Source organism: Orbicella faveolata, unplaced genomic scaffold, assembly GCF_042242905.1.
Source record: "Orbicella faveolata isolate gen_17 unplaced genomic scaffold, um_ofav_v1 contig_12, whole genome shotgun sequence".
Lineage (NCBI taxonomy): Eukaryota > Metazoa > Cnidaria > Anthozoa > Scleractinia > Merulinidae > Orbicella > Orbicella faveolata.
This window is the reverse complement of record NW_028301539.1, coordinates 3,553,463-3,577,500: the sequence shown is the minus strand read 5'-3', so window position 1 is coordinate 3,577,500 and position 24,038 is coordinate 3,553,463. Positions and strand designations below refer to the sequence as shown.

Sequence of the window (24,038 nt, the reverse complement as noted above, 5' to 3'; positions counted from 1 at the left end):
ATTTCGAATTCCGTTTTCCCCTGTCTTAGGAAAACGGTTGGCACTAAGGTACACGCATTCTTGCGATTTATGACTGCGAGCAAGAATTTCTTTTGATGTTCGGTGAGACTTTCAATCTCTGGAAAACGCTCCTCGAGTACCGAAGTCAAAATTTCTTCGAAGACACTGTCAGAAACATAATCTATGTCGAACACAGGCGAATCTTGAATGTGTATAAACTGAGAACTGAAGCATTTTGCAAACAAATTCCTTCCCTGGTAGAGAGGCAAATTTAACTCAAGAAATGCAGTGATAGATATCCCCACCGTCCCCTCGGTATTACCAATCAGACGAACCAATCATATTGATTTGCGTTGTTTGCGAAAATATCAACCAATCCGAGCCCGCAGGTCAGATCCTGACCCTGGCGTATCCATGAAAGTGCGATTCAAGTCCAAGGTAACCAGAGGTTTTTCTTTCTCGCCGCTTCGCGACTCGTGTTTTCACTGCTTCGCGGCTCTCTCGCAGCTCGCTCATGCGGAGAAAAATCAAGAAAAGTCTCTGGGACCATGGTATGCATTCTCGGGTCCCCTTCACGAATTCCTTGTAATTGTATAGAGCGTTTTCACGTGACGTCAAAACGTAACATCCGCAAACCTCAGCGGGGGATGAAAGGACTTCCCATGGTGCTTTGGTGTAATCTGATCGTTTTTCATGATGACCACACCGGCAAATCGGATGTTTGCCGCGTAAAATAGCGTTGGTTTCGTATCCAATTTTTGACTTCGTTTCGACCTCTCGGTGAGTATTTTTGTTTTCCATGTGTTCTTTACGTTTTCAATTACTGCTTTAACCGTTCTTGATCAATAATCATTGTTTATATTCTTTCATTCAGGGCTATGTTTTTGTGCAACATGACGTGACGAGGTCATTGTTGTTCCAATGTAAGCGGGACAAAGGTCAGAACACACCAGCTTTTACGTTACGTTTGTGAATACATTTGGGCAATGAAGCATAAAATTGTTAGTATAAAGATCAGTAAGCAATATGTGCTTAAATGTATTCTAATGTACCCAGGTTTAATCATATAGTTATAAACGGTCAAAATTTACATAAATATGGCGCCAAGCGACCATTGCGCTGTCTTCTCCTGTTTCAGTTTTCGAGGAAATAATTGTTATAAATCGTTGAATGGCGCGATTTTTGGGCCATTTCGTCCATTTTATTACTTTTCTCGATTGGAAACAAGACGCATGGGTGCGTGAACTCGGGCTTTCAATATCGCACATCTGGAGTTATCTTTAGGGGATTGCCATATTGCGATTGTCACTATTGTCACGCAATTTCGTTATTGCTACTGTCATGAATAATTCTACTTGTGTTTATTTTTGTCTGCTGAGTGTAATGAATGTTGTTATGGTACTAGAAAACAATCAAAATAATACATTACCATATAGGAGTAGGTTCCTACAAATGCCAAAGGTTGAAATTCAAGGACTTTTCAATTACTTTGAAGGCCAAGTTTTAGAAAATTGAAGGACCGCTTTTGGAATGGTTTGCATAAGCAATTTTATAATTACTGAATATTATTTCTCAGCTTTTCCATGAAAGTACTGTAATTTTCAACTTGAAAATTGCTTAAGGAAAAGCATTGCTAAAATCAAGCCCTAGTCCTCAAATTCAAGTACTTTCAAGGCTTTGAATTTTTTTATTTTTAAATTCAAGCATCTTCAAGGACTTTCAAGGCTTTTACAAACCCTGAGTAGGTTATGTATTTGCCTTAAATTGCAAGGAGAAGGCAATTTTTTATCTGTTATTGGTGTTGAGTCACAGTTTGTTGCTAAATGTTGACCCAAGGGGAGTTGTCAGAAATCAGTAGATTAAAGCAATAGTACTGTTCAATAGTTCATAATTATTGTTTTTAATAGAAAAATCCCTGAAACCACTGCAACATTATATAGCTAGAGTGAGAGCATAAATTTTGGGAATTATGTATAACAAAACTGTAACAAAACGATGGAAATGTCTCAATATTTGATATCAATACTGTGTTGTTTTCCTGTGTATTGACCTGAAACAACGACAAATAAGTCTAACGGAGGAACAATTCACAAGTTATAACATGAGGTTCAATGTTCTTTGTTCAGTTTCTTAGATGATCTGTTCTTGTTTATATTTTGATGCACATTTTTGCAGTTACAGAATGTAACCCACGTAAAACAAAAGTACAGCTATACTGGTATATATTATCATTGTCGCCAAGGGAAATGTTCATGTTGGCGGTGATTTGTCTCTTCATTCGATCTTGTTTTTTTGTAGGATGACAGATAGTAATGTGAAATTGAATATGAATAGTACCAGTGTAGGTTTCACTGTATAGAAGTTCATAGTCAGTCTCGAACACATTTAAAAGTGTGGGTAATTCGGTCTGCATTAAAAATGATTGTCTGGTTAACTGAGACAAACTTGAATACAACTGATTTCCAATATTTATTATTGACACCAGATCATCAGCAGAATTGATTCCTTGTTTGTTATTGTAAATCAAAGAGCATAAACTCATTGCAACACATTGTTGTCCTGAACTTTGTCCAAATACCAACTCATTAGCTTGGCTATATGGTGCCGTTATTTTTTTTGCTAGGATCAATGTACATTGGAGTAGGACCAGGGTGTTCCTCTATACCTGAACTCAGTTGAAATTTACAATAGTTTGATACGTGTGTTTGACTCTTATAGAGACACATGGGTCTATTACAAGAAAACATTGATAAATACCGATTTGCTCTATACTTCAATTTAATTATCCTTTGATATACCCTCACAGAACAATTCAACAAATACCTCGTCTCATGTTGTGCAACTTTATTTAATCTTACCCTCTTCGTATGAAGCTTACAAACATTCTTTGTAACTCTTCTAACCTTCACATAATGACGTAGCCAAGAGGACTTCGGGTATGCTTAGACGAATACACTCAGAAACAAATTCCTTCAGTCTCCTGCCCTTTCTTCTGAGATGTTTCAGAGTAGCTTCTGGTATTCTACTGGGTTCTTGATCACGTCTAAATACACGGTTGTGTTTATATGTAAACATAATATGAGATAGCTCGTTTGATACAGCTGGTTTCGCTTGATATTTCTCGATAGAAGGTTCACTCATAAAGGATCGCTCGTAAATTGATCTCTTGCAAAGTTTGCGGACCGACCCGTTCCCAAAACGCTCCACAAGTTTTAGTGTGGGTCTTCCGCGAATGGTGTGTGACTTTGTATGTACATTGTGCATAATAACCATCGAATTTCTTTCGCTTTCATCAAGCGAGGAATTTTCCACGAAGGCGGGCGTTGCTTTAAACCATGCTCTCTAGGGTTCATTCTACACATGCGCGTACACTTCATGCATGCGCTGTAGTTGAACTGCGTTTTGTGACTGAACGCAAAAAAAAAAAAAAAAAAATGGGGCCGAATTTATACCTCGGTCATTTCCTTTGGAAAGCCCGAGTAATAAGTTTTGCTTTGTTATTTGAAGATGACTGGTTTGCCTGTGAGGTTTCTTACGAAAGGAAATCTTTCTTTTCGGCTGTTTTATCAACAGAGTCTATTAATATGGATCAGAAGAGGTTACATGTAGAGACGGGGAACACATGAAACAAGCCGCTGAGAAAAAGACCGACTCCAACTGGTTCTTCAAGAAAGTCTCTCTTCGGCAGTTCTCCCTCAGGAAAGCCGGTTAGTAAAATGATTTTTTGGTTAATTTTACAATTTGAGATTTAACCTATCTGTGAAGCTCAGTTCAAAAATTCGATGAATTTTCCCTCCAGAGAATCGCCTGGTCAGAAGGTTTTGTCACATTGTTTATTTGTGCAGTTTTTCTTTTCCCAGATTTCCTTATTCTTTAGTCTTAATCTTCAAGTTTTAATATTTTTGAAATTTTTTGGGGTATAAATTTTAAGCTCTTTATTTTGCATAATAATTGAAGATTTTGAAGTATTACATTTTTGTATATTACATCATTGAGAATAATATTCTGTTTAATTCTGTTTAAGCAAAGGTACCCCAACCAAGATTAGTCACAAGACTTAAAGGAGTTAATACTTCGCCAAAAGTTTTAAAATTTGACTCAAAGAAGCAAAGGATTGTTTGGCAGAAAAAAGAGGATGTGGCACTTGCACAGTTTGTTGCCTTACACAAAAACTTACAGCGAACAAAAAGTGAATGGCCTTCACTAAATCCGAAGTCAAAATACTGGAAAGATGTGCTGATTACATCAAACAGACAGCTGGAACAAAGTATCTCAGAGAGGGTTGGTACATCCTTTAATCTAGCATAAATTTATAGTATGCTGACAAGAGGAGGTCCAGTTAAGAAATAAAGGTTGAATACCCATAACTTCCATACCTCAAGTTTGATACTGAAATATCGAACGTTTTCCTTTTGAGATAATTTGTTGAGTTTTATGCCTGACATCACTTACTTGTCTTGTCTTTGGAATGTTGTTACAAGACATTAAATGCAATTACTCATTAGTGACTACAAACAATGTCTTTTAAAATGGTAGTTGCACATAAAAAGATTTTATTTAGTTCACTTCACTTTGCGTGTCACTGATTTTTTGGTCTGTGAATGACAATTATTATCTATTCCATGTTTGTTGAGGTGCTAATTGTTACCCTTCATATTTTTTAGGATCATCAATCTGCCAACGAGTGGTGGTATACAGGAAAGGCCATTATAATGGCTCCCAGTACATTGGCTCCCAGTATTGTTTAGAGTTCAGTTTAAATTGCTTCTTCTTGTTTACAAGGCACTACACAACCAAAGTCCTTCCTACATAAATGATCTTTTATCCCTGAAACCAGCTACTAATTACGCTCTTCGTTCGTCTGCAAAATCTCTTCTGGTTGTTCCAAAAGTCAACTGCTCTACACTTGGGGATCGCGCCTTTGCTCATGCTGCACCTGTTTTATGGAACTCGCTGCCATTAACTATAAGAACAAGTAGCAGCCTCACCATTTTCAAAAAGCAACTGAAAACATTTCTTCTTAAGAAAGCTTTTGACTTGTGGAAATAGTTTTAAAGTTTAGCATAGTTGTTGTAATAGTTTTAAAGTTTAGTGATTTCCATTTATTCATTTATTTTAACTTAATGTAAAGCGCTTTTGAGTATGTTTGTATAGTTCTAGCGTTATACAAGTCTATTATTATTATTATTATTATTATTATTATTATTATTATTATTATAAAAGTGTTGATGAGGCAGAAGACGAATATGGATTATCTGTGGATTCCTACCTAGGGGAGCCAAATGTCCTTAATGAAGAAAAAACAGAGCTGCAAAGCTCTTCTGATGTGTTAAATGCCATTGATCACCTCGGATAGTTACAACTGGTTGACATGATTTTCAAGGCTTTCAGTAGAGTGATTGATAAAAATAATTTGGTTTTAACACTGTTAACACAGATTTCTTTCCGAGAACACCTCAAAGATTTGATTGTTGCTCTACACCCCCACCTGCCTGAACAGGATCAAAGAATGCTGCTCAACAAATGGTTTCTTCAGCAAGGTAGAGAGGTGGGAATTGACAGCAATCTGGCAGATTTTACAACCCTGTCCTTGGAAGCAATGCTAATGCTTTAAAGAAATGCCAAGCCCAATTTGGTTTACAAGTGGTGCAGCTGCCTCAACAATGATGAAGGCAAGCTGAGTTTGGATTTAAACCGAATGCCCTTTGGGATGCTGCAGTACATCATAGAGTTCTTCAGCTGTACACATGTTGCCCAGGTTTGTATAATAGTCTGTATGAATGGTTGTTGAAAAGGTCATGGTAAATTAGGGTAGTGAAAGTGTAAATGGTCTTGCCTGGATCAGGTTATCATAATGGTAACTCATCAAGTCTCCCTGTGTGAGGAAGTGTTTGTTTCTCTGTTGTAACTAAATGTAAAAATATCTTGAATATAATGTAGTTGCATTGCAAAGCTGTTGTTACATTTATTCAGTATGTAGCTACGGAGACGCTCTTGCACAACAATCAGAGCACCTCTCTTGTTTTTATTTCTGAGAATAAGGTTATTTAAAGTGGTACTATGACAAAAATCGCATCTTTCCTATCTAAGCCATTTTAAAACATAAACAAGTAGTCTGTATGAAAGGAAAAATGCTGTTTACTATTTTCAAATATCTCTTTTCGTTCCAGAGATATTTAAGTTTTTAAAATATGCAGATTAGCTTAGTGATGATGTCATACACTCAACCAAATTTTGATCAAATATGATGAAGAAAGATATTTCAGCCAATTTGTATCAGAAATGTTTGATTCTTTGCAGTAAGATTCTACTTAATGTGCTCAACAATACGAACTTAACAGTTTTGTTACCATGGCAACATACTGGGTTCCAGACCTCCCCAATATTAAAGGCTTTTCTGCCCACCTTTGGCGTTCCATTTTGATATTTGCTAATGGTGCCTCATATGCATGATCCAGCAAGCATATATATCTATTAGCTCGAGTTCATCACTTTGTTTAACGCTTTTCGAGCTTAAAATCACTAACATATTGAAATCAAGTGGGTGGGGACTGGAAAAGAATGAGTTGCCATGGGAACAGAATTTTATATAACCGTAGACGTGTTTCCTGTAGAACTATTAGCCTACCAAGTTTCAATGATCTGTGTTGCAAATTGGCCAAGATAGCTCTATTTATATTATTGATATAATATTGCGTTGAGTGTATGGCATCATCAGTCATCTCATTTGCATATTTTACACATTTTTCAAACTTAAATATCTTCAGAACTAATGCAGATATTTGCAAACGGTAAACAGCGTTTTTATTCTTTCATGGCATTCTTTGTGATACACCTAAAAAATCAAGGGGTAAAAATTTGATCATAGTACCACTTTAAAAATGTCTTTTAGATAAGAGAACCCCCTGACTATAAGATGTGGCAGCACACCTTGGATGCTGAGTTCGGTAGGAGCAAATTTAAGTGCCTCTTTTGTGGGCCTATGTGGAGTGGTTGTGATAGGAAAGACATGGGCGACCCAAGAAAGTTAATTAAAAGTTATTCGTTGATGCTCAAGTTTACTTAGAAAATGTGTTTAATCAGTAGAAAAGTAACAATTTACACAGTTCTGAGTGGACAGTTATGTTGGGACTACATATAAATAGGCTTCACTGAAAAAGGTGTGTAGCTCTCAACATGAGGTTAGTAAGTCCCAGTTTTATATTGCATTACTCATTAGAAATGACCCTTGTATCCTTTCATAGGAAATAGCTACAAGTTAATTTTTAATACAGTGATAATAATACTTCTTATTCCAGGCAAGGGTAAATGTTCCCTGTGTAAGTACTCAAACTCTGAATAAAAGTATGCAGAAGTTACCATTTAGCACCAAGCCAGAAATCCAGGTAAGAAAATCTAAAATCATTCATTCAAAATGTTTTAGTTATTCGGTTTGTGGATGCAAACTATATTCTGAATGAAAATTGAAATAACCTGTCTGTATAAATTGAATCTTAGCAAGAAACTTCAAACTTTCATTTCAAATAAAATTTTAGAGGAATGCTATTTGGAAAATAGATGAACAATCAAACACCAGTTGTACAAATTCATGAAAAGGAATACCAGTCAATTTTTGTTTGTGTTATTATGGACATTGTTTTTTCAATTTTCTCCAGAGTAGCTTTTGTAAAATTGTAAATGTATGAGTAAATAAATAAAGTTGTTGTTGTTGTTTGTGTAACAAGTAAGCACTTCTTTACTTTGGCTTATGTTATGTTTTGGTTTTCAGATAGAAGCAGTAAAAGAATTAGCAAAATGCAACCCCAAGGGTCGGTTTTGGATAAAGGCTGATGAGACTCACTGATGTGAAAGCAGCCTAACAGGAGTCATTGCGAAAATAGTGGAATGGTGACGTGGATTTGCTGGATGGCATCAAAGCTGCAAGATATACAAAGGGAGAATGAAGCAAGAATATTGAGCTGTGAAACAACAACTAAAGACAATAACATCAGCAGGGAAGATTTAGTTTTTGCATTTGCAGCACTGATTACTGCCTTAGAGGAAGACATTGCATTTCTTGATGATGGTCTCCAAAAAGCAGTCGATTCTTTTTGTTCAAAGTTCAACAACCCCAGCACCCCAGTTGAGACTCTGAAAAGCCTTAATTGGGACATTGTAGAATTTCAGAGACTGTTGGAACAGGCGTCCTTCTTCAAGTAGCAAATCAGTACTTTCATTGCTGACTTGAATTCATCACAATCACAAGGACCAGTAGCACCTAACTGGAGACTGTGGCTGAAACAATCCCATGGCTATTTGCAATTCTTGTGAAACCTCTTCAAGAAAAAGCGGATTTGTGCAACACACATTCTTGTTTTCATGGTGGCCGACGAGCAGCGCATCTGCAAACCTTACGCCATCCCCATTCAGTATGTGCCTAATAAAGGGATTAGAGACCAGGAAGTGAGGGATCTCACCAAGAAAATCAAAATGGAAATGACCAAGGCACATCTCAAAGTTGTTGGTATGTACTCTTTTTTGACATAATGAACAAAAAAGGATATGAATAGGTAAAGCATGTCTGTTCTGTTCCAGTTTGAGTTTTGTCAATCTTGCTGACATATTCAAGGAAGGATATTCTTATGCCTGGATTTAAAGTCCATCCCTTGTTCAGTTGTAGCATGTACAATTTGATGATATTGTTGACAAAAAGTCAATAACAGGCACCAAGTAAGAACCTTCCTCTCCTGGTTGCTGCCCATGGCTCCCAAACATTGTTGCTGAAGCTCCTTGGTGTTGAATATCTTTTTTTTTTCTGCTATCTGTAGGTACCAGTACTGATGGTGAGTTTGAGCAGTTAAGGAGGAGGGGTGAGACCCGCCCCCTGCACATTTGGCAGCTAGCTCATGATGCTCGTGACAGTGTCAGCAAGATGAGTAAAACAATTTTGTTACAGATGCTTGAATTGCAAGGAGGTATTAACAGTATAGTATATGTCCTAAATACTGTTGGCCATATTTGACCACTATTTTGTTTTGGTGTCCTGTGACCTGGATTTTAGATCATAGTTTCCCAATGTGCAATTTTGCTATTATTCCTCAAACAAGTACTTTTGTACCACAGTCGAGCCCCTATTAAGTGGCCACTTACTAAACAGCCACCCTAGTAGGCGGCCAGTAGTCAAGTCCCGATGTGGGCTTTTCTATTGTTTTTACCTCTATTAAGTGGCCAACCCCTTTGAAGGACCCACTATCCATTTCCCTGAGGGTGGCTGTTTAAGAGGGGTTGAACTGTAGGATGATTGGCAGTCAAACGATCCTCAAAATCAATTGACATTGTTTTTTTATTGTTCGTGATGTCTCAAGTGCAGTTGCAATAGTTTTGTTTAAAGATTATATTTAATAATCTTTTCAATTAAAATGGTACTTGAAATTAACATTAAACGAACTAGCAAGACTCATTTAAAGTAATCGTACAAAGTTTCGATAAATTTGCTTGCAGTTGATGGCAATGGTCTTCCAGTTGTGGTCCGTCCAAATTCAGCTATCCCACATGAGGTTATTTTTCAACTACATGAGCTGAGAAACAACCAGATGTTGAGCTTGGAAGATGCAGTTACATTTGGTAGAGGGAAACTGGTCCCTGATGGGTATGCACCATTACCCTTCAGAAAGGACACACCTGAAAGTTTGCTTGACAAACTAGGATCTGTGGTGGCCACATACCAGTTCAGATGTGATGTCCAACACTGGAAACATCAAGGTGTTGATTTCAGCCTGTATGTGTATGTGCCAGAGGTGGACCCAATCACTGGAGACATTCACCATGAAAGAGCAGACCACAACCACCTATTAAAGAGGACAGCTAAGCACACCAGGGATGGCAACAACAGTGAGCTTATTCATGAAAGGTTTGATGAAGCCATGCGCAACTCCATGACGGGACTCACCCAGGCAGCATTGGTTTGTTCACGCAAGCAGTCAGTACCAGATACTGAGAAATTGCTCTCTTTTCATGTGGCCAAATTTTTCAAAGACAACCACTACCTTGCAGAAGCAGAATACGTTGAGACGGTTGCTTTATGGTACGAAGCATCTGATGGGCGTGGCCTAAGTCAACTACAAAGATGCAGGCAGAACTATCAGATGCTTAATTACATCCTTGATGAGTGGATTCCTTGGCATCAGGACAATTATGATCTGTCCACACTTGATATAAACAAGCTGATTTCTTTTGAGAACTGCCCATCGACGCTTTCAATTTCAATCTTTAACGGCATGGACTGAAAGGTTTCTATTGTATCACTGAGAACATGAACTTGAACTTTCTGAAAAGGTTCTTGCAGTCCCAGTACCCCAGCAACTTCTTCGCTTAGGAAAGTCTCATTTGATGCGTCATCGAGGATAGCATTTATCTTCACTTTTCTACCATTAGCCTTCATCTACACAGGGACAGTTCGTAACGAATATGATTCAGTTGGCGTTTCGGCATTACAGCTTGTCATGGTCACAACGGACACCCCCTTCCAAGGAACGACGGGGTGTCTTTCTTTGTCAACACGTGGCAACGCAGTCAGCGGTCCGGTTTCTGACAACTTTTCAAGTCCATGTAGAAGGCGGTGGTGATTTCGAGGGCAACTATCTATTCCACATATGCGGGCTTTTCTGCAATCTTTCCCACTATGGTCAGTGGCTAGGCAGCGAAAACATAGCTTCTTTTCTTTGGCGAACTACCAGCGGTGACCATGATCGAGACTTTGACAGAGAGAGCAGGGAGATCGCATGTTTCTTATTCCATTCCCGATTACAACAGTATGGAAATTTCGCAATCTACCAAGATCCTGGTAGTTGGGTGCTCTTGGCGGGCTAACGTGCTCGAAAGTCTTCGGTTCAATCCCGTTCGCCATTTCCGCCGCTTCAACTCGGAATCTGACCTCGTCTTTAAGCCAATCTCTGAAGGCTGTGACTTATTTTTCTCTCGCGCGTTCGCTTAACCAGCGGCTGTAATTCTCTAGCTGACGATCAGGCAACTTCTTTATCAGTAGACTATGAAGAGTTCCATCTCCAGCTAGCTCTCCGTCTTTTCCTTCGGCCTGTAGCTTTACCACTGTGATTCGCACAAGGTCTGCAAACTTCTCCAGAGCGTGAATATCTTTACTTCTGATTAATGGCATCTGTTCTAGTTGATCCATGTAGGCTCGCAGAAGTCGGCGCGCGCCGCTAAATTTTGTTTTTAATATTTCTTTGGCCTCTTCGTATTCTGGAGTTGAGATATCCTAGACCGCGGATGGCTTCCAGCGCATTCCCTGTCAGGCATTGTCGTAGTCTTGCCATTTTCAAATTCGCTGGCTCCGCTGACTCGTCTACTAGACTTGTAAAGAGAGCCCAAAAATCGTCAAACTTTTGTTTGCCACCATTGAATGTAGGGACCTTTAACGGTTTCAAAAATCGGCTTCGGTCATCGTGATTTCCGTTACTCTCGTCAGTAGCTTGTTAAAGCATTTAACAAGAAATATAATGAGTAACGTTATTCGACGTTTCGACGTATGTAACATCAAGATAAAAATCGTTGAATGTCAAGGTTGAGTTATGAATATCAGGCGGCATTCCTCTGTGCGTGATAATTATGCTAATTGGAGTAGCTTCGCGTGAATCGAGTTTCAATGATAGTTTGAGATCTTGTATAAAAAACATTTCGTAAATAAGGCAGTCTAGTTTACTCCGGCAATTTTTGAGGACCGAAAAATTGTCCGCGATAGTTGGTTTGTCGACCCCATGTTGTTTCATATGTTTGCCAATCGAAGATCTGGGGCTTGTGTGTTTGATAATGGGTTGGTATAGGTGTCGGTCGGTAAAACCGACATTGTCCATGTCGCATAGACCACATTTGAAATGATATATCACGCATTGTTCACTTATGATCTTCGGTTTTGGCTCTCGAGTCTTGAGGATGTTGCTGACTTTCTTACTGCTGACGACTGGACGTAGAGAGACACCGATTTTAGAACTAAGGTTGGAAACTCTTCACTGATGAATGTGAGGCGTTGAAGTTGACTTTCTGAAACCTTGACTATCCTTCAAAGCTGATTGATGCCACCATTAACCAATTTATTACCAATATAGTAGCTGACAATGTACCGAGTGGCGCAACAGACAAGAGCAACGACGCTCTTCCCATGGTCATGTTTTCGCTTCCTTTCATTGACCAGAAAACTACGTAACACTGAAAGCGGGTGTAACATATTAGCCTGGGTGCAGAAGTCTACTACTTCCTTTCATATTAGGCGTCTGCACGCAGGGTGTCTCGAAAACGCAGACCTCAAAAATATAGACCTCAGACCTCAGACCACGAAAACTCAGACGACTAAGCGCCGCATATGAATCCAAGTATCATTTCAGCGCGGCTTCGAATTTGGCCTGGGCTGAAAATTTCAGCAGTGGTACTCGAACCTACCTGGAATTTTGGGGCCGTCGATAAAACCAGGAAGATGGAACATTCCGGAACATCCCGGAACATTCCGGAACATCCTGGAACATCGAATAATTATCGTAATTATGCGAAAAGTAAGTAAAATTAAATTTTTAAAACTAACATAAACAAAAATAAACTGGTATCAGCTTGAAATATGAAAAGATATTATTGGGGATAGGGGAGTCGGTAGCAGAGGGGTAGGGAGCGTTGGGTATTCATTCAACTGACCACAATGAGTGCAGGCTCCTCTCCTCTTTCCCGCCAATTGCGTCACGTCGCTTTTCAGCACTCTTTTTTTTAACACAAACATGGACGATTCTGACGACGAATGCCAGGTAATTCATTGCGTCTCCTTTTTTGATCCCTGATTTCTTCAACATCTGAGGTGTTTGTCTAAGCATCACACAGTTGCTTGTTAAGTCAGTATCCATAGTTTTGTCCCTATTCCATCTTCATGTTGCTATTTATCATCCCCAGTTTTCGCGCCGCTCCGCTAGGAATGTCTGGCACTATGACCCACTAAGTGCAGACTCGGCCTTTCCGGAAGCCCGAGTAACAAGCAAGTTGTTAATAAACTAGTGGTAATCAAAGATTTATAGAGCAGCGCGTTCACGCGCGGTTTTCGCATGTCTGGTTTACTTTGGTGGTGTTCGAATGGTTCGATAGAAAACTAAGTTTGATCGAATGTCAGATAACGATCTGCACGTGAAATTGAACTAGCGATGAATAGATTATAGCCTGCGGTAAAAGTATTTTTTAATTAATTAAGTATTAACTTGTACTGGACAAACATTTTCCAGGAGATGCATCTGAACTGTTGGTGACACTAAGAATTCAATTTCAGATGGCCAACACTTGTAACAAATATTTCTAGAGACAATAAAGTTTTGACTAGCGACCCCGCAAGACAGCGGGCGCGTCGCCAAATGTTTTTAAATTTTGTGTTTGTATTTGTTCACACTGTCATCAGAGGTGGAGCAGTCCGAACTAGTTTAGACAAGAAACTCGATGCCGAAGAGTTTCTATTTCTATCTCATGGAGAAACTATTTCTTCATAAGAAATCGTGTATACGCATATCTTTGTATTGACGTAATGAATTGAATAAAGGAATCACACTCGTGTACCCATACTTTTAGGTCTGAATTAATGAGTTCGAACGCCTCCACCTTAGTTTTCTGTGAAGAACGAAATCTGGGAATAAAGAACAGTCACGTGATTAAACTGATGGTGAACAGCTGGAAGGAATGGATTAGTCTTCTTAGTTGCTAGCCTTCACTCATTGCAGTCACTTTCATTTTTCTTTCTTTTTTCCTTTCTTTTGTTTTTGTTTTGTTTCTATTTTCCGAGCTGATACCAGTTTATTTTTGTTTGATTTAATTTTTTAAAATTTTATTTTACATATTTTTCGCGTAATTATGATAATTATTCGATGTTCCGGGATGTTCCAGAATGTTCCATGTTCCTGGTTTTATCGACGGCCGAATTTTAGTGGGTCAAACATGCTTAAAAGTCCACGTAATCGGACAGCTTAAGCTGAATTCCGCATTGCCTACTCAAGGGAGATGTACAGGCATGGCTTTCGTGGAAAGCAGCAATTTTTTTATTTGATTATTTTTTTTTACTTTTAGTTATTAGTAGGTTTAGCTGACGAATTTTTAACCGTGTTTAAATAAAGATTATCTATCTACCTATCTTGCTGTTAATAGAGCAAGAAGTCATTTCCATATTTGGCTGCGGGCGAATATTTCAGCTCGGGCTGAAATTTGTCATGTAAATGCAACAGAATTCTACAAAATTTCAGCCCGAGTCGGCTGAAATTCAACATGTGATCCTACCTTTAGTAAATGTCCTAAAACGTGAAACATCTAAATTTTGCGTATTTCGCCTAACGCGAACAACGAATGTGAACTTCTTATTTCCTCTTCTGAATTTAACACTGTATTTACATCATCAGCTTTTGTTCTGTGTGAGAAAAACTGAATGGACCTAGCAATTTTGCGACATTCCTAACTAAAATATAAATTCATTTTTTGATTGACGTTATGCATGGTATTCGTGATTGGTTAAATTCGTCAAGGTGTTACAGTAAGCCTCTACTTCCCTGGATTGTAAGCCTCTCTGTACCTGATACAACCATATCATCCCCGGCCAAATCTGGGTATAGGTTCATCAATTAAAAAAAAACAAACACTGCGGCAAAATTCGTCCAGGTTTGGATATATACCAAATGAAGCTACATAACCCAAAGGGCTTTTAAACTACTGGGTACACAGAAAAAAATTCCAAAATATCTTTCATATCTAATGGAATAGAATGTCATTTATCTGTAGTAAATCTTTCAACTTGGTTTGAGCGCTGGGAAACCAACAGGTCTTAGAATTAATTCCAGGAACGTTTGAAAAGTCTTCTGCACAGAATTGAAAGTAAATGTTTCCCTAGCAAGGGATCGCGTTTGATTCTTTAACTTATGTAGCGTGAGGTCTGTCGGCAGCATTTGTTGACGCGGTAAGGCTGCTGGAGGGAGTGTAATACACGCTTGTTGAACTTTTTTCCAATGAATGTTCCGGATTTGACTGGATTGTCTGAGGGTCGAGAATGGGTTGAGGTACTGCTGAGTATGAAGGTTGCGTGACATCTCCGCCAACTAGCCGCTGCGTGGGGTTTGACTCTGATTTGTCTTCCTGTAAACAGCAAAAAAAAGTTAAACAAGCCTATTTGTCTTGTGTTAGCTTTCTCCGCCTCCTTCGTAGCCACAAGGTGGGTAGCTAGTCCCAAGCTCTCTGAAATGATTCAGCGAATAAGAACAAAGGGCTTTTAATGAGAAACGAGAGAAGAGCAGATTTCCTAGCTTGTTGCGTTCGGTTACAGCTTGGAGCCTGGGAATGATCTACGTCAGGTAAAGAAGGCTAATACAGGGGGCATCGATCTCCTAAAGATTTTTCTTGCGCGGGATGCCTTTAGTTTTCACACATGAACTATAGATGACGGTGCTACACTTTTCTTCCTAAGCTAACTCAGGCTGGGTATTGAGGCTCTCCAGAGCTTTTAGGCTTTAAACCGCAAGCAATTCGCTGCTTTTGTTTTGTTCAAAGACATTTTATACGTTTTTTTTTATATATAGGAACGTCTAATTTTGGAGCTGAGGCAGAATGTTCATACATTTTTTTGCGATTTGAGGCTGAAACGCTCTTAGGATGTTCTTAAATTTAAATGGCATACAAGGTCAACTACCTTGATAATACTTCAGACTTTGTATCACCTGATGACTTTGATGGTGTGAAAGTTATTTTGGAACAGTTATAGATAAGAACTGCTGATTACTTTACAAACCGAGATGTGTGTCATGCAACAAGAAAAACATTGTTAATGTTATACAAAACATGCCCATAAAGTTTTTGGGTTAATTTTACAATTTTTTGTTACCTTTATTTTATGCTTGTCATTTAATACATACAGATACAGTAAGCAAAATATAACGTTCTTAATCGACTCTCAACTTGAGGAATGTTCTTAGTGCGTTCTTAAAATTTTGGTTAATCTCAGCCTCAACGTTCTTATAAAAAAGGTCCTTAGATAAAAAAGAGTGTACTTGGCAATATCTAACCGCGGGAGGTCAACTTGTTAGTGATATCGATCTATTAAAGCGAACTACTTCACCAGACTCGGCGAACACTACGGAAGGTAGCCTGCGAACAGGCTCCCGGCGAGGACGGAAAAAATTTCGGCGCTTCGTTCGGGCTCACCGGGAGCCTGTTCGCAGGCTATACGGAAGGACGGAAATGTTCTTTTACGCAATTTCTAGTTGCCAAAAAAACGAAGCATTCTCATCAAATGTTTTGCATTTCGCTGGTCTTTTTTCAAAAAAAAAAAACAAAAAACAAAAAACAACAACAACAAAAAACAAAACATTTTTACTCGGCAATATCTACCCACGGGAAGTCAATCTTTTAGCTCAATGAATAATAAGAACATCCTACCTCGAAACACGAGGAGACTTCAAGGCAAGTTCGAGGCAGCATAACCTTTTTTTTTTTTTTGCTTCTTTAACTAAACAAAGTAATTTTCAATTTTTTTCAACATTACACGCCGGTAGATATGCACGTTGTTAACAGTCCTACGGCGAAGTTGGAGCCAGACCCTTTCAGTCAAGCAGTTGTCGTAAGCTGTTTTGTGCGGCGTGCAAATAAGTATCACGACTTTTTCACGAGGCCAAGTTGATAATAATGATGATGGCGTGATCGGTTTTTGTTTTGCCTTAAACAACCACTCTGCCGACTTTGAAATTACTCGCCCATAATGCTCTGTGTATTGAACAAGATATCAGTGACTTTATTAATTTGAAGAACAGTTGAGTGGAGGAACAAGGTTTTTTAAACTTGTTTGGTAAACTTGCAACTTCTTGAACTTCATACGAGTAGAATTTTAAAATTGATTGTGAGAAATTTTTGATCTGTCTTCAAGTTTTAACAATAGCCCAGCCGGAAACTGCGAGGATCTGGTAACTAAATAAGGTATTCGATTAAAAGTAAACAGTCACGTAATGGTAAGCGATACAAGTCAAAATTACGTAAACTGCAGCAAAAAAAAAAATACATTTAAAAATAATAATAAAATAACTTAAAAAAACAATGAAAAAATAAAAACACAAGAAAAACCAACGTTTGCACGAATTGATTCTCGTGACTTGAATCTGACTGGGCTCGAGGATGGCTCGTGCTGAGATTAAACTCAAGGAACGGTCATGGGTATTGCGTGACGTTGCCAAGGGATATATGGAGATACTACTAAAGATTTTGTTTGACAAACGCGTAACGACATAACAGGGAACAGCGTCAAGGGAATCGGCGTGCTAGAGGATTATTAAACAAGAGTTTTTTTTTTTGTTTTGTTAGCCTAAATAGCACTCTTGTTAACCTAAATAGCACTCCAATTACCTTGAATACAGAACAGATTTTGATTAGCACACTGCTAGCCGCAGTAGTGTTCTGGTTTGCTTAAAAAGCACTGACGAGCTGACAGTGGCTCTCAATATGCAATAATTGTAAGGTTACACGGTACAACCGTAAGAATTCGTTACACCGATTCTCGCTACATCGTTTTGCGTTTTAAACAAATTATTAAATGGTCTTAAATCGTTTCATCCAAGACAAGAATTATAATTCTAACCTAATAAATGTTCGTCGCTGAAAGGCGAGAGCCAGCGGCGAAGAGAACCAGAATCATAATGAAATATTCTTTGAACAGATATGCAGAGATCTCAAACGAAGATTGCCGAAATTAGCTACACAAAATACGGAGAGTTCCATTCGTGATTCTCAGTGTAAAATAGGTTTATACATGTTAATCGTATGCGAGTGGAGATCGGTTAAAATAAGTCTTACCTTCACGCAACAAGGTAATAATAAACTGAACAATTTCCCCATCGCCATCACTTGATTATTTGCCTCGCTCCAGTGTTACAGCGCAGATTTAAAGAGTAAATAAATGAGACACGAACTGACTTATCCCGTCCTTACGCGGTTACCGGCTGTTGGACGAATATAACACTATATTACAAGATGGCGCAAGATCAATGACAACAGGTCACGTACGAGAACATCATGTGATTTTCGTGTCACGCTCTCGTTAATGACCGCGCGAGGCTTGGTACAGGGCTAAGTAGTTCTTTTACCTGCTTATATTTTACAATGTTTAGGCTGTCATTAAAACTTTAAACAAAAGCCATATAGTGATGAATGCAGGCGTCAATCTCGGTAGCTTTTTACCATCCGGGGGGGCGGGGGGGAAAAGGGGATTTCGCAACCACAAGCTGCAAATTACTAGACCCTAACCCCCACCAGCCCCCACTCCTTCCCGCAGTGCTTCTACTGTACCCCTCCGTCTCGCAGGTATGTCACTCACGTTTCAACCCAATGCTGGTGATGTTATTTTGATTTCGTTCTTTCTTCCGCCTGATCAAGACTCGTTGTAGAACACTGATGTTATCTGGACAATTGAATGTGAGAGTTTATTTTAAATCTCTATCTTAAACGTGCAGGAATCTCGTTTAAGTCAAGGTAAGCGCGGCGCTAGTCAGGAAGGTAGAAATAGTGGGGATTTGGCTCCCATCACGCAAGAAAGACAAGTTCACCTTCAAAACTAACCGCGGTTTAAGCGGGCATCAAATTTCACTTAAGTACAGTGTCTCCAGTTTCATTGGGAATCAGCAAGGTGTCTATTACGTTGAGCGAGTTCGCTTGAGCATTATTCTTCGATTGGAGATTGATCATCAACAAACTGCTGATGGTCGATGCTTGGTTCATGATTATTTACAAAACTTCCCTCAGAATTTAAAAAACCCTTTATGTAAAGCGAAAACGGTTTCGGAAACCGTCGCCAATTCACGTTGTGAAGCCTTTATATGAGTGCCGGTATGTTCTAATGGACTTTCGGAAGTTTGTCTCTAGTCAGTCTGTTTTAAGGTTTAGACAAAAGCGACAAACAGAAATACTGTCACCAATCGATCTAGAACCGGATATTGTAGAGACTCTAAAATGCAAATTTGGCTTAATTGTCGAGAGACACAATACTAAACCGAATAATACCATAAAGCGGCTGACTACTCAGTCGTGAAAACTGTTTTTACGTATTCAATGCCAAGTGTCTTGCCTTTCAGCTTGGAATAATTAAGCTACTGAATAATAAATAATAAACCGTTGTTGAGACGAATGGGCAACCGGCCGAGGTAAAATACGGGTAAAATCTTTAATCAGTGTTACGCGCTTTCGAAACCTGCAAAAAAATTATAATTGACCATCAATATTAAGGACTTCTTTGAAATTCAGCTGAGTATCCAAGCTGAACTGAATTTTGAAAATAATGTTACGCAGGTAATCCTGTTTCCTAATTTTCCTCGCCGATTTTAATGATGTTATTCAAAAGAGGTTAATGGCTTGAACACTACGGTACTGAATATCTCTCTCTGTTCACACAAAGGTATGGAGCTGTCCTTGAATGACCTCCAACATGTCAAGCGTACCTTGAAAAGAACACCACCTCCAAAGGCTCCTTTGAGTCCATCCTCGGGTCAAAATGGCGCTGCTTCTTCCAATACAGGTCTGTCATCTGTGGCTTTGTTTAGAAATAAATTTGAGCAAAAACAAACACCGCCATCGAAGGGACATGTAGGCTCCTCACCATGTCAAGATGGCGGACAACGCTCAGAAGAAAAGGTTATGTCCGTGGCATCAGCGAAGGCTAAATTTGAACAGAAATCTTTATTGAAATCAGCACCTCCTTGGAAGCAAAGCACTGGAAACCAATCTAAGGCGGGCTCTCCCAATCTGGATAAAAACAGTAATACCAGCAAAGGAGAACCACCTCGTAAAACTTTACCACCAGTCTTCAGGATTGGTTCAGCGCCTGCCAAACCAGCTAAACCGGATCATTTGAAATTCAGGCTTAAAAAGTTCCAAGATAAAATCATTTTAGCGAGCGGCGTGACCACTGCCGCTATCACTTGCAAAGAAGGTAGGTTAAAACCAAAAATCAATAGAACATCTTCAATTACAGTACAACCCCGTCAACATGACCACATTTGTGCTACAAAATTGAGTTTACATGACAGGGAGTGACCATGTATCAAAAGAGTTCTTAAACTAAGAAAAAAATATAGCTCTGACTGACCAAGTAATTGTTCGCGGCAAGTCTGACGCGGCGTTTTGTCTCGGCTAAGACACTCTTCAGAGACCTTTTAGAATTTAACATATAAAGTCTCCGTAATAAAGAGTTTGTACTGAGAGGGGTGCCATATGGCGAGGTTTCACTGTATGAGAATTTGACATACTACCAAAAAAGAGCAAAAAAAAAAAAAAAAAAAAAGACAATTTCATCGCGATCATTCGTCGTTCTATATAAACATAGGCTTTCCGATTCAAATGATATCGTTATGCTATTTCAATTAATCACGCGAAAGTTTTTTACTATTGAATATGTCCGAAGGATGCTCTGTGATTTTCACACTTCTATTTTTGGGGCAACTCTCTGCTTTTCCACTAAAACAAAAGATCCAAAAAAAATAAAATAAAAATAAAATAAAATAAAATAAAATAAAATAAAATAAAATAAAATAAAATAAAATAAAATAAAATAAAATGCAGTGTAGTGCAGTGCAGTGCAGAGCAGTGCAATGCAATGCAATGCAATGCAATGCAATGAAATGAAATAAAATAACAATAATAAAGCAACCACCCCAAAACACAACATCTAACCAGCAGTACCGAGTTTCAGAAACATTTAGCAGGTACGCAATCTCCAGCATTCGGTTTTAAGGTTTTAATAAGATGCCTGGGGAAACTCCCATATTGAAAGGACGGGTGTGCTTGTGGGAAATTTTGAAAAGAACCCCTAAGAGGTACCCAGACCCAGTTTTGTGGGTGTGCCTTGAAATGTTTTTCACCCCTAAAAGGCACCAATTCTAAAACAACACGTAAACTGACACTGACTTTTGTCAGCTCGATATCCTAAAAAGTACCGTGAAAACTCCCACTGTAGACCTCACAAGTACCAAACTCGCATGTTTAACTCTCAAAAAGTACGATGAGCACCCCCGTCCTTTTTACATGGTACTCCCCCCGGGTGAGATGACTAAGGCTACCTCGGAAAGGACAGATTGGAGCTTAACTGCATGATTAAATGGGAAGTTATTCAAGTAGAAATATGTTTCCCTAATGAACTTTAAGGTTTGACTAACTTTACTTCCGTTTTGAAAAGAAGAGGAATTTGAAGAAAATGACGACACTTATGATGACGTGGCATCGGTACTTCAAAGGGGGAATCAAGGTAATTTTTAAAATAGATATTAAAAACAAACAAACAAACAAACGATCAAATTTAACTTCTCTTCTCGTGTTGAAAAATAGTTCACTTGTTCGCTGCGCTCACTCGTGAAATATTCTTTAACACCTGAAGAGAAATTTCGTATCTCCGCGCGGCTATGCAACATGCTCTATATATCACTTGCTGACCTGAAGTTATTCTCATAGCCAAGGTGAACTGAAATTAATTTTAACACCACGCGTGTGACTCGCCTGACTTTTCGTGCTAGTACTTGCAGGTATTTCCCGGTTGTGGTGCAAAATGGACTTTATATTGTCCAACACAATGTGTACCACCAGAGCTTTTCCGCATAAAGAAACTCACAAATGCAAATATGCATTTCACGACTTAAAATCATTGTAATAAGACTAACGATTCGATCCAACGTTCTTTATTTACATGATAGCTTTGTCGAGGCTGTTTCTTCTTCGCTACAGGCTTTTTGAATAAAGAAATATAGCGTTCAGTAAGAAATGTGCACAATTCTACGACAAGTGTGTAAAAGCCCTTGTTCCCTGGCAGTATATTCCCAACACGCAATAGACCATTTTACAATTGTCTGTTCAGTGACCTGGCTTTTGAATGGCAGCGAGGCTGGAGGTGACCTTGTTTTGATACAGACCTCACTGATATTGTTGTGTAAATCAAGTTGTTCTTATGCTAACTAGTTGACAGTTAGACGGGAAAAGCAGAGAGGTCTGTATTAGAGCAAGGTCACCTCCGGCCTCGCTTAGGCCATGCAGCTAAGCACACAACATTAAAATGGCCTATTATAATCTTCAAATGTTTAAAACTATCGTCACTCGTTAACTTGTTTACGAGTGCCAATAAACCGCTGGAAACAATTATTGTGTTCAAGAATTTATATTTTTTTAGTCTGCTACTGTTGCACCATGCGTCATAATTCTAGGTCAGCTCTTTGAAGGTTTTGGTATGAAGTAACGGGCCCTTATAATCGAACGGACGGGGAATTTACATGTCTAATGTCATAATGGGTACATTTGCATCTGCAAGGTTGTTGTGCGGAAAAACTCTACTGAATGCAATATGAACGGGCCTTATGTTTTGTCGATACGCGGTAGTTTCTTGTAATATGTGATTTCTGCCATTTCTTTCAAATTTCTCAATCATATTCTATGCGTTGTTTGTCCTTAACCACAGATGACCAATCAGACGATATTTATGAAAGCATGTGACAAGGAGGAAATGAATGGTGACATTTTAGGGAATGCCATGTTAGAGACGTCCCTCTCTTTACAAGAATGCAGAAGAACTAAACAAAAGAAGTTCATGTGGTTTAATTCAAGACTGCAAGATTTGTATCCGAAGTTGTGATAAACAAAGCTGCCTCACGCTTTTTCTTAGAAAAATTGAGTCACCGTTTTCAGAGCCCCGCCCCATGCCTACGAAGGCATTTTGTGACATCATACTAAATGGTTACTTTGTTCCCATGCACACGTGTAATTAATTTTTCGGCATTGATTTTTGCATGACAGAACAAAACACACACTATTCTTGATAGTATGTAAATAGATTCTGAAAAGTCTAGTTTGTGAGGGATTGATAAAAGTATTGTATTGTACACCCGAATGAAGGATATATGGGAATTCCCATATATCTCATTATCTTTGATAAATTTTAATTCCCATAAATCTTGACAAAGTTTTCGCACATGTATCAGCAAATTTTTGATGTAACAAATTTCGTTTCTCAAATAGAAAATAGAAAGGCCAGTTTTTCAGCAAAGATGTTTGGGGTGTAAAAGAGAGTCTTATTATATAAACACCAATGAAATACCAAGTCAGCTTTAGCGCGAAAGCATTATATCTTCACACGTGAAAATAACATACTATTTTCACGTCTGAGAAGATCACCGTCGCTATGGTTACATTATAAATCCCTTAAATCTGTACTTAAATGTATTGATGTATGATCGAAACATCATCGGATCTTCCTCGGAAATCTTCGGTTTTCTTCGGTAATCTTCGGACGTTTTCGGTAAGTTGAAAACTCGAAGAAATTCCATATCAACCCGACCAAAAGACAATTTTGCGAAGAACATTTTGTCGTAAGAGTGGGGCTTATTTTAATTAAGTTAATTTTTGTAGGTAAAGAGACATCCAGAAGGTACGCTGCAAAATAAACCGTGCAGTTGTAGTCCCCGGCCATAAGAGTCACTAAATTTCTCTAACCCTCTTCAGGTCGACTTTTAGCACCGCTAGGCTGATTTCGGAAACTTTAAATAAATAAATATTCTAACGAAATGCTGTACACCAAACAACTAAGACCACGTTTCAATGTACAAACAGATTCGATCCGCGCTAAAGTATTTATTCAACCGAAACGTAGGAACATTATATCGTTAGCTTTTAATTGCCTGTGTATTTCTAAAGCATTATTAATATAAATATTGTAAAGTGAAAATAAACTGTCCTGAGCAAGGCTATTTCTCGTTTGACCCGCATTCTGTCAGTCAATTCATTGGCGAAAAAAAAAGCGGTGTAATCATGATAGAACGGCTTCAGAGGAAATAGGTACTCTGGAGAGAAAAATATTAGAACAAAGAATTACACTTTATTTAAGCACCGACGTTAAACAGTAAAAGAAAACCCTTTGTCCTGAACCCGGGGGGTGACTCCCATACAAAAAGGAAGGGGTTGGTCGTCGGAAATTTTGAAAATTACCCCTAAGAGGTACCAAGATCCTGTTTTGTGGCCGTGGCTTGAAAATG

At 38.7% G+C, this 24,038-nt stretch overlaps 2 protein-coding genes and 1 long non-coding RNA gene across 5 annotated transcripts in view; 2 read left to right on the top strand and 1 right to left on the bottom strand.

The window, feature by feature from the left end:
• The window catches only part of LOC110063679 (uncharacterized), a 29,803-nt gene extending 6,038 nt beyond the window's left edge, over positions 1-23,765 (top strand). The window contains exons 1-4 of one of the 3 annotated variants that reach the window (XM_089282101.1): positions 18,044-18,507; positions 19,427-19,960; positions 21,206-21,271; positions 22,469-23,765. In XM_089282101.1, the coding sequence (XP_089138227.1) occupies positions 19,429-19,960; positions 21,206-21,271; positions 22,469-22,503 (633 nt within the window). In that variant the 5' untranslated portion in view covers positions 18,044-18,507; positions 19,427-19,428 and the 3' untranslated portion in view covers positions 22,504-23,765. Of the gene's footprint in view, positions 1-18,043; positions 18,508-19,426; positions 19,961-21,202; positions 21,272-22,468 lie in introns of those variants that run through there. The other 2 variants (XM_089282099.1, XM_089282100.1) reach the window with 2 other exon arrangements.
• LOC110064281 (uncharacterized) lies at positions 385-14,639 on the top strand. The gene is made up of 9 exons (XM_089282098.1): positions 385-780; positions 875-938; positions 3,574-3,707; positions 4,025-4,281; positions 4,665-5,758; positions 7,299-7,385; positions 7,769-8,503; positions 8,808-8,954; positions 9,481-14,639. Exons 7-9 carry the CDS (start codon positions 8,359-8,361, stop codon positions 10,263-10,265), a joined length of 1,077 nt encoding a protein of 358 aa, XP_089138224.1. The 5' UTR covers positions 385-780; positions 875-938; positions 3,574-3,707; positions 4,025-4,281; positions 4,665-5,758; positions 7,299-7,385; positions 7,769-8,358; the 3' UTR covers positions 10,266-14,639.
• LOC110063578 (uncharacterized) lies at positions 14,029-18,019 on the bottom strand. Its single transcript, XR_002298245.2, has 2 exons — positions 17,833-18,019; positions 14,029-15,132 (listed from the first exon to the last, which is right to left on the bottom strand). It is a non-coding gene; the product is annotated as an uncharacterized LOC110063578 (long non-coding RNA).
• Positions 23,766-24,038: the final 273 nt, after the last annotated feature.

Coding starts and splice junctions, on each gene's coding strand:
- LOC110064281 (XM_089282098.1), top strand. CDS start 8,359: ATGGTGGCCGACGAGCAGCGCATCTGCAAACCTTACGCCATCCCCATT. Junction 8,504..8,807: donor GGCACATCTCAAAGTTGTTG/GTATGTACTCTT, acceptor TGCTATCTGTAG/GTACCAGTACTGATGGTGAG. Junction 8,955..9,480: donor GATGCTTGAATTGCAAGGAG/GTATTAACAGTA, acceptor ATTTGCTTGCAG/TTGATGGCAATGGTCTTCCA.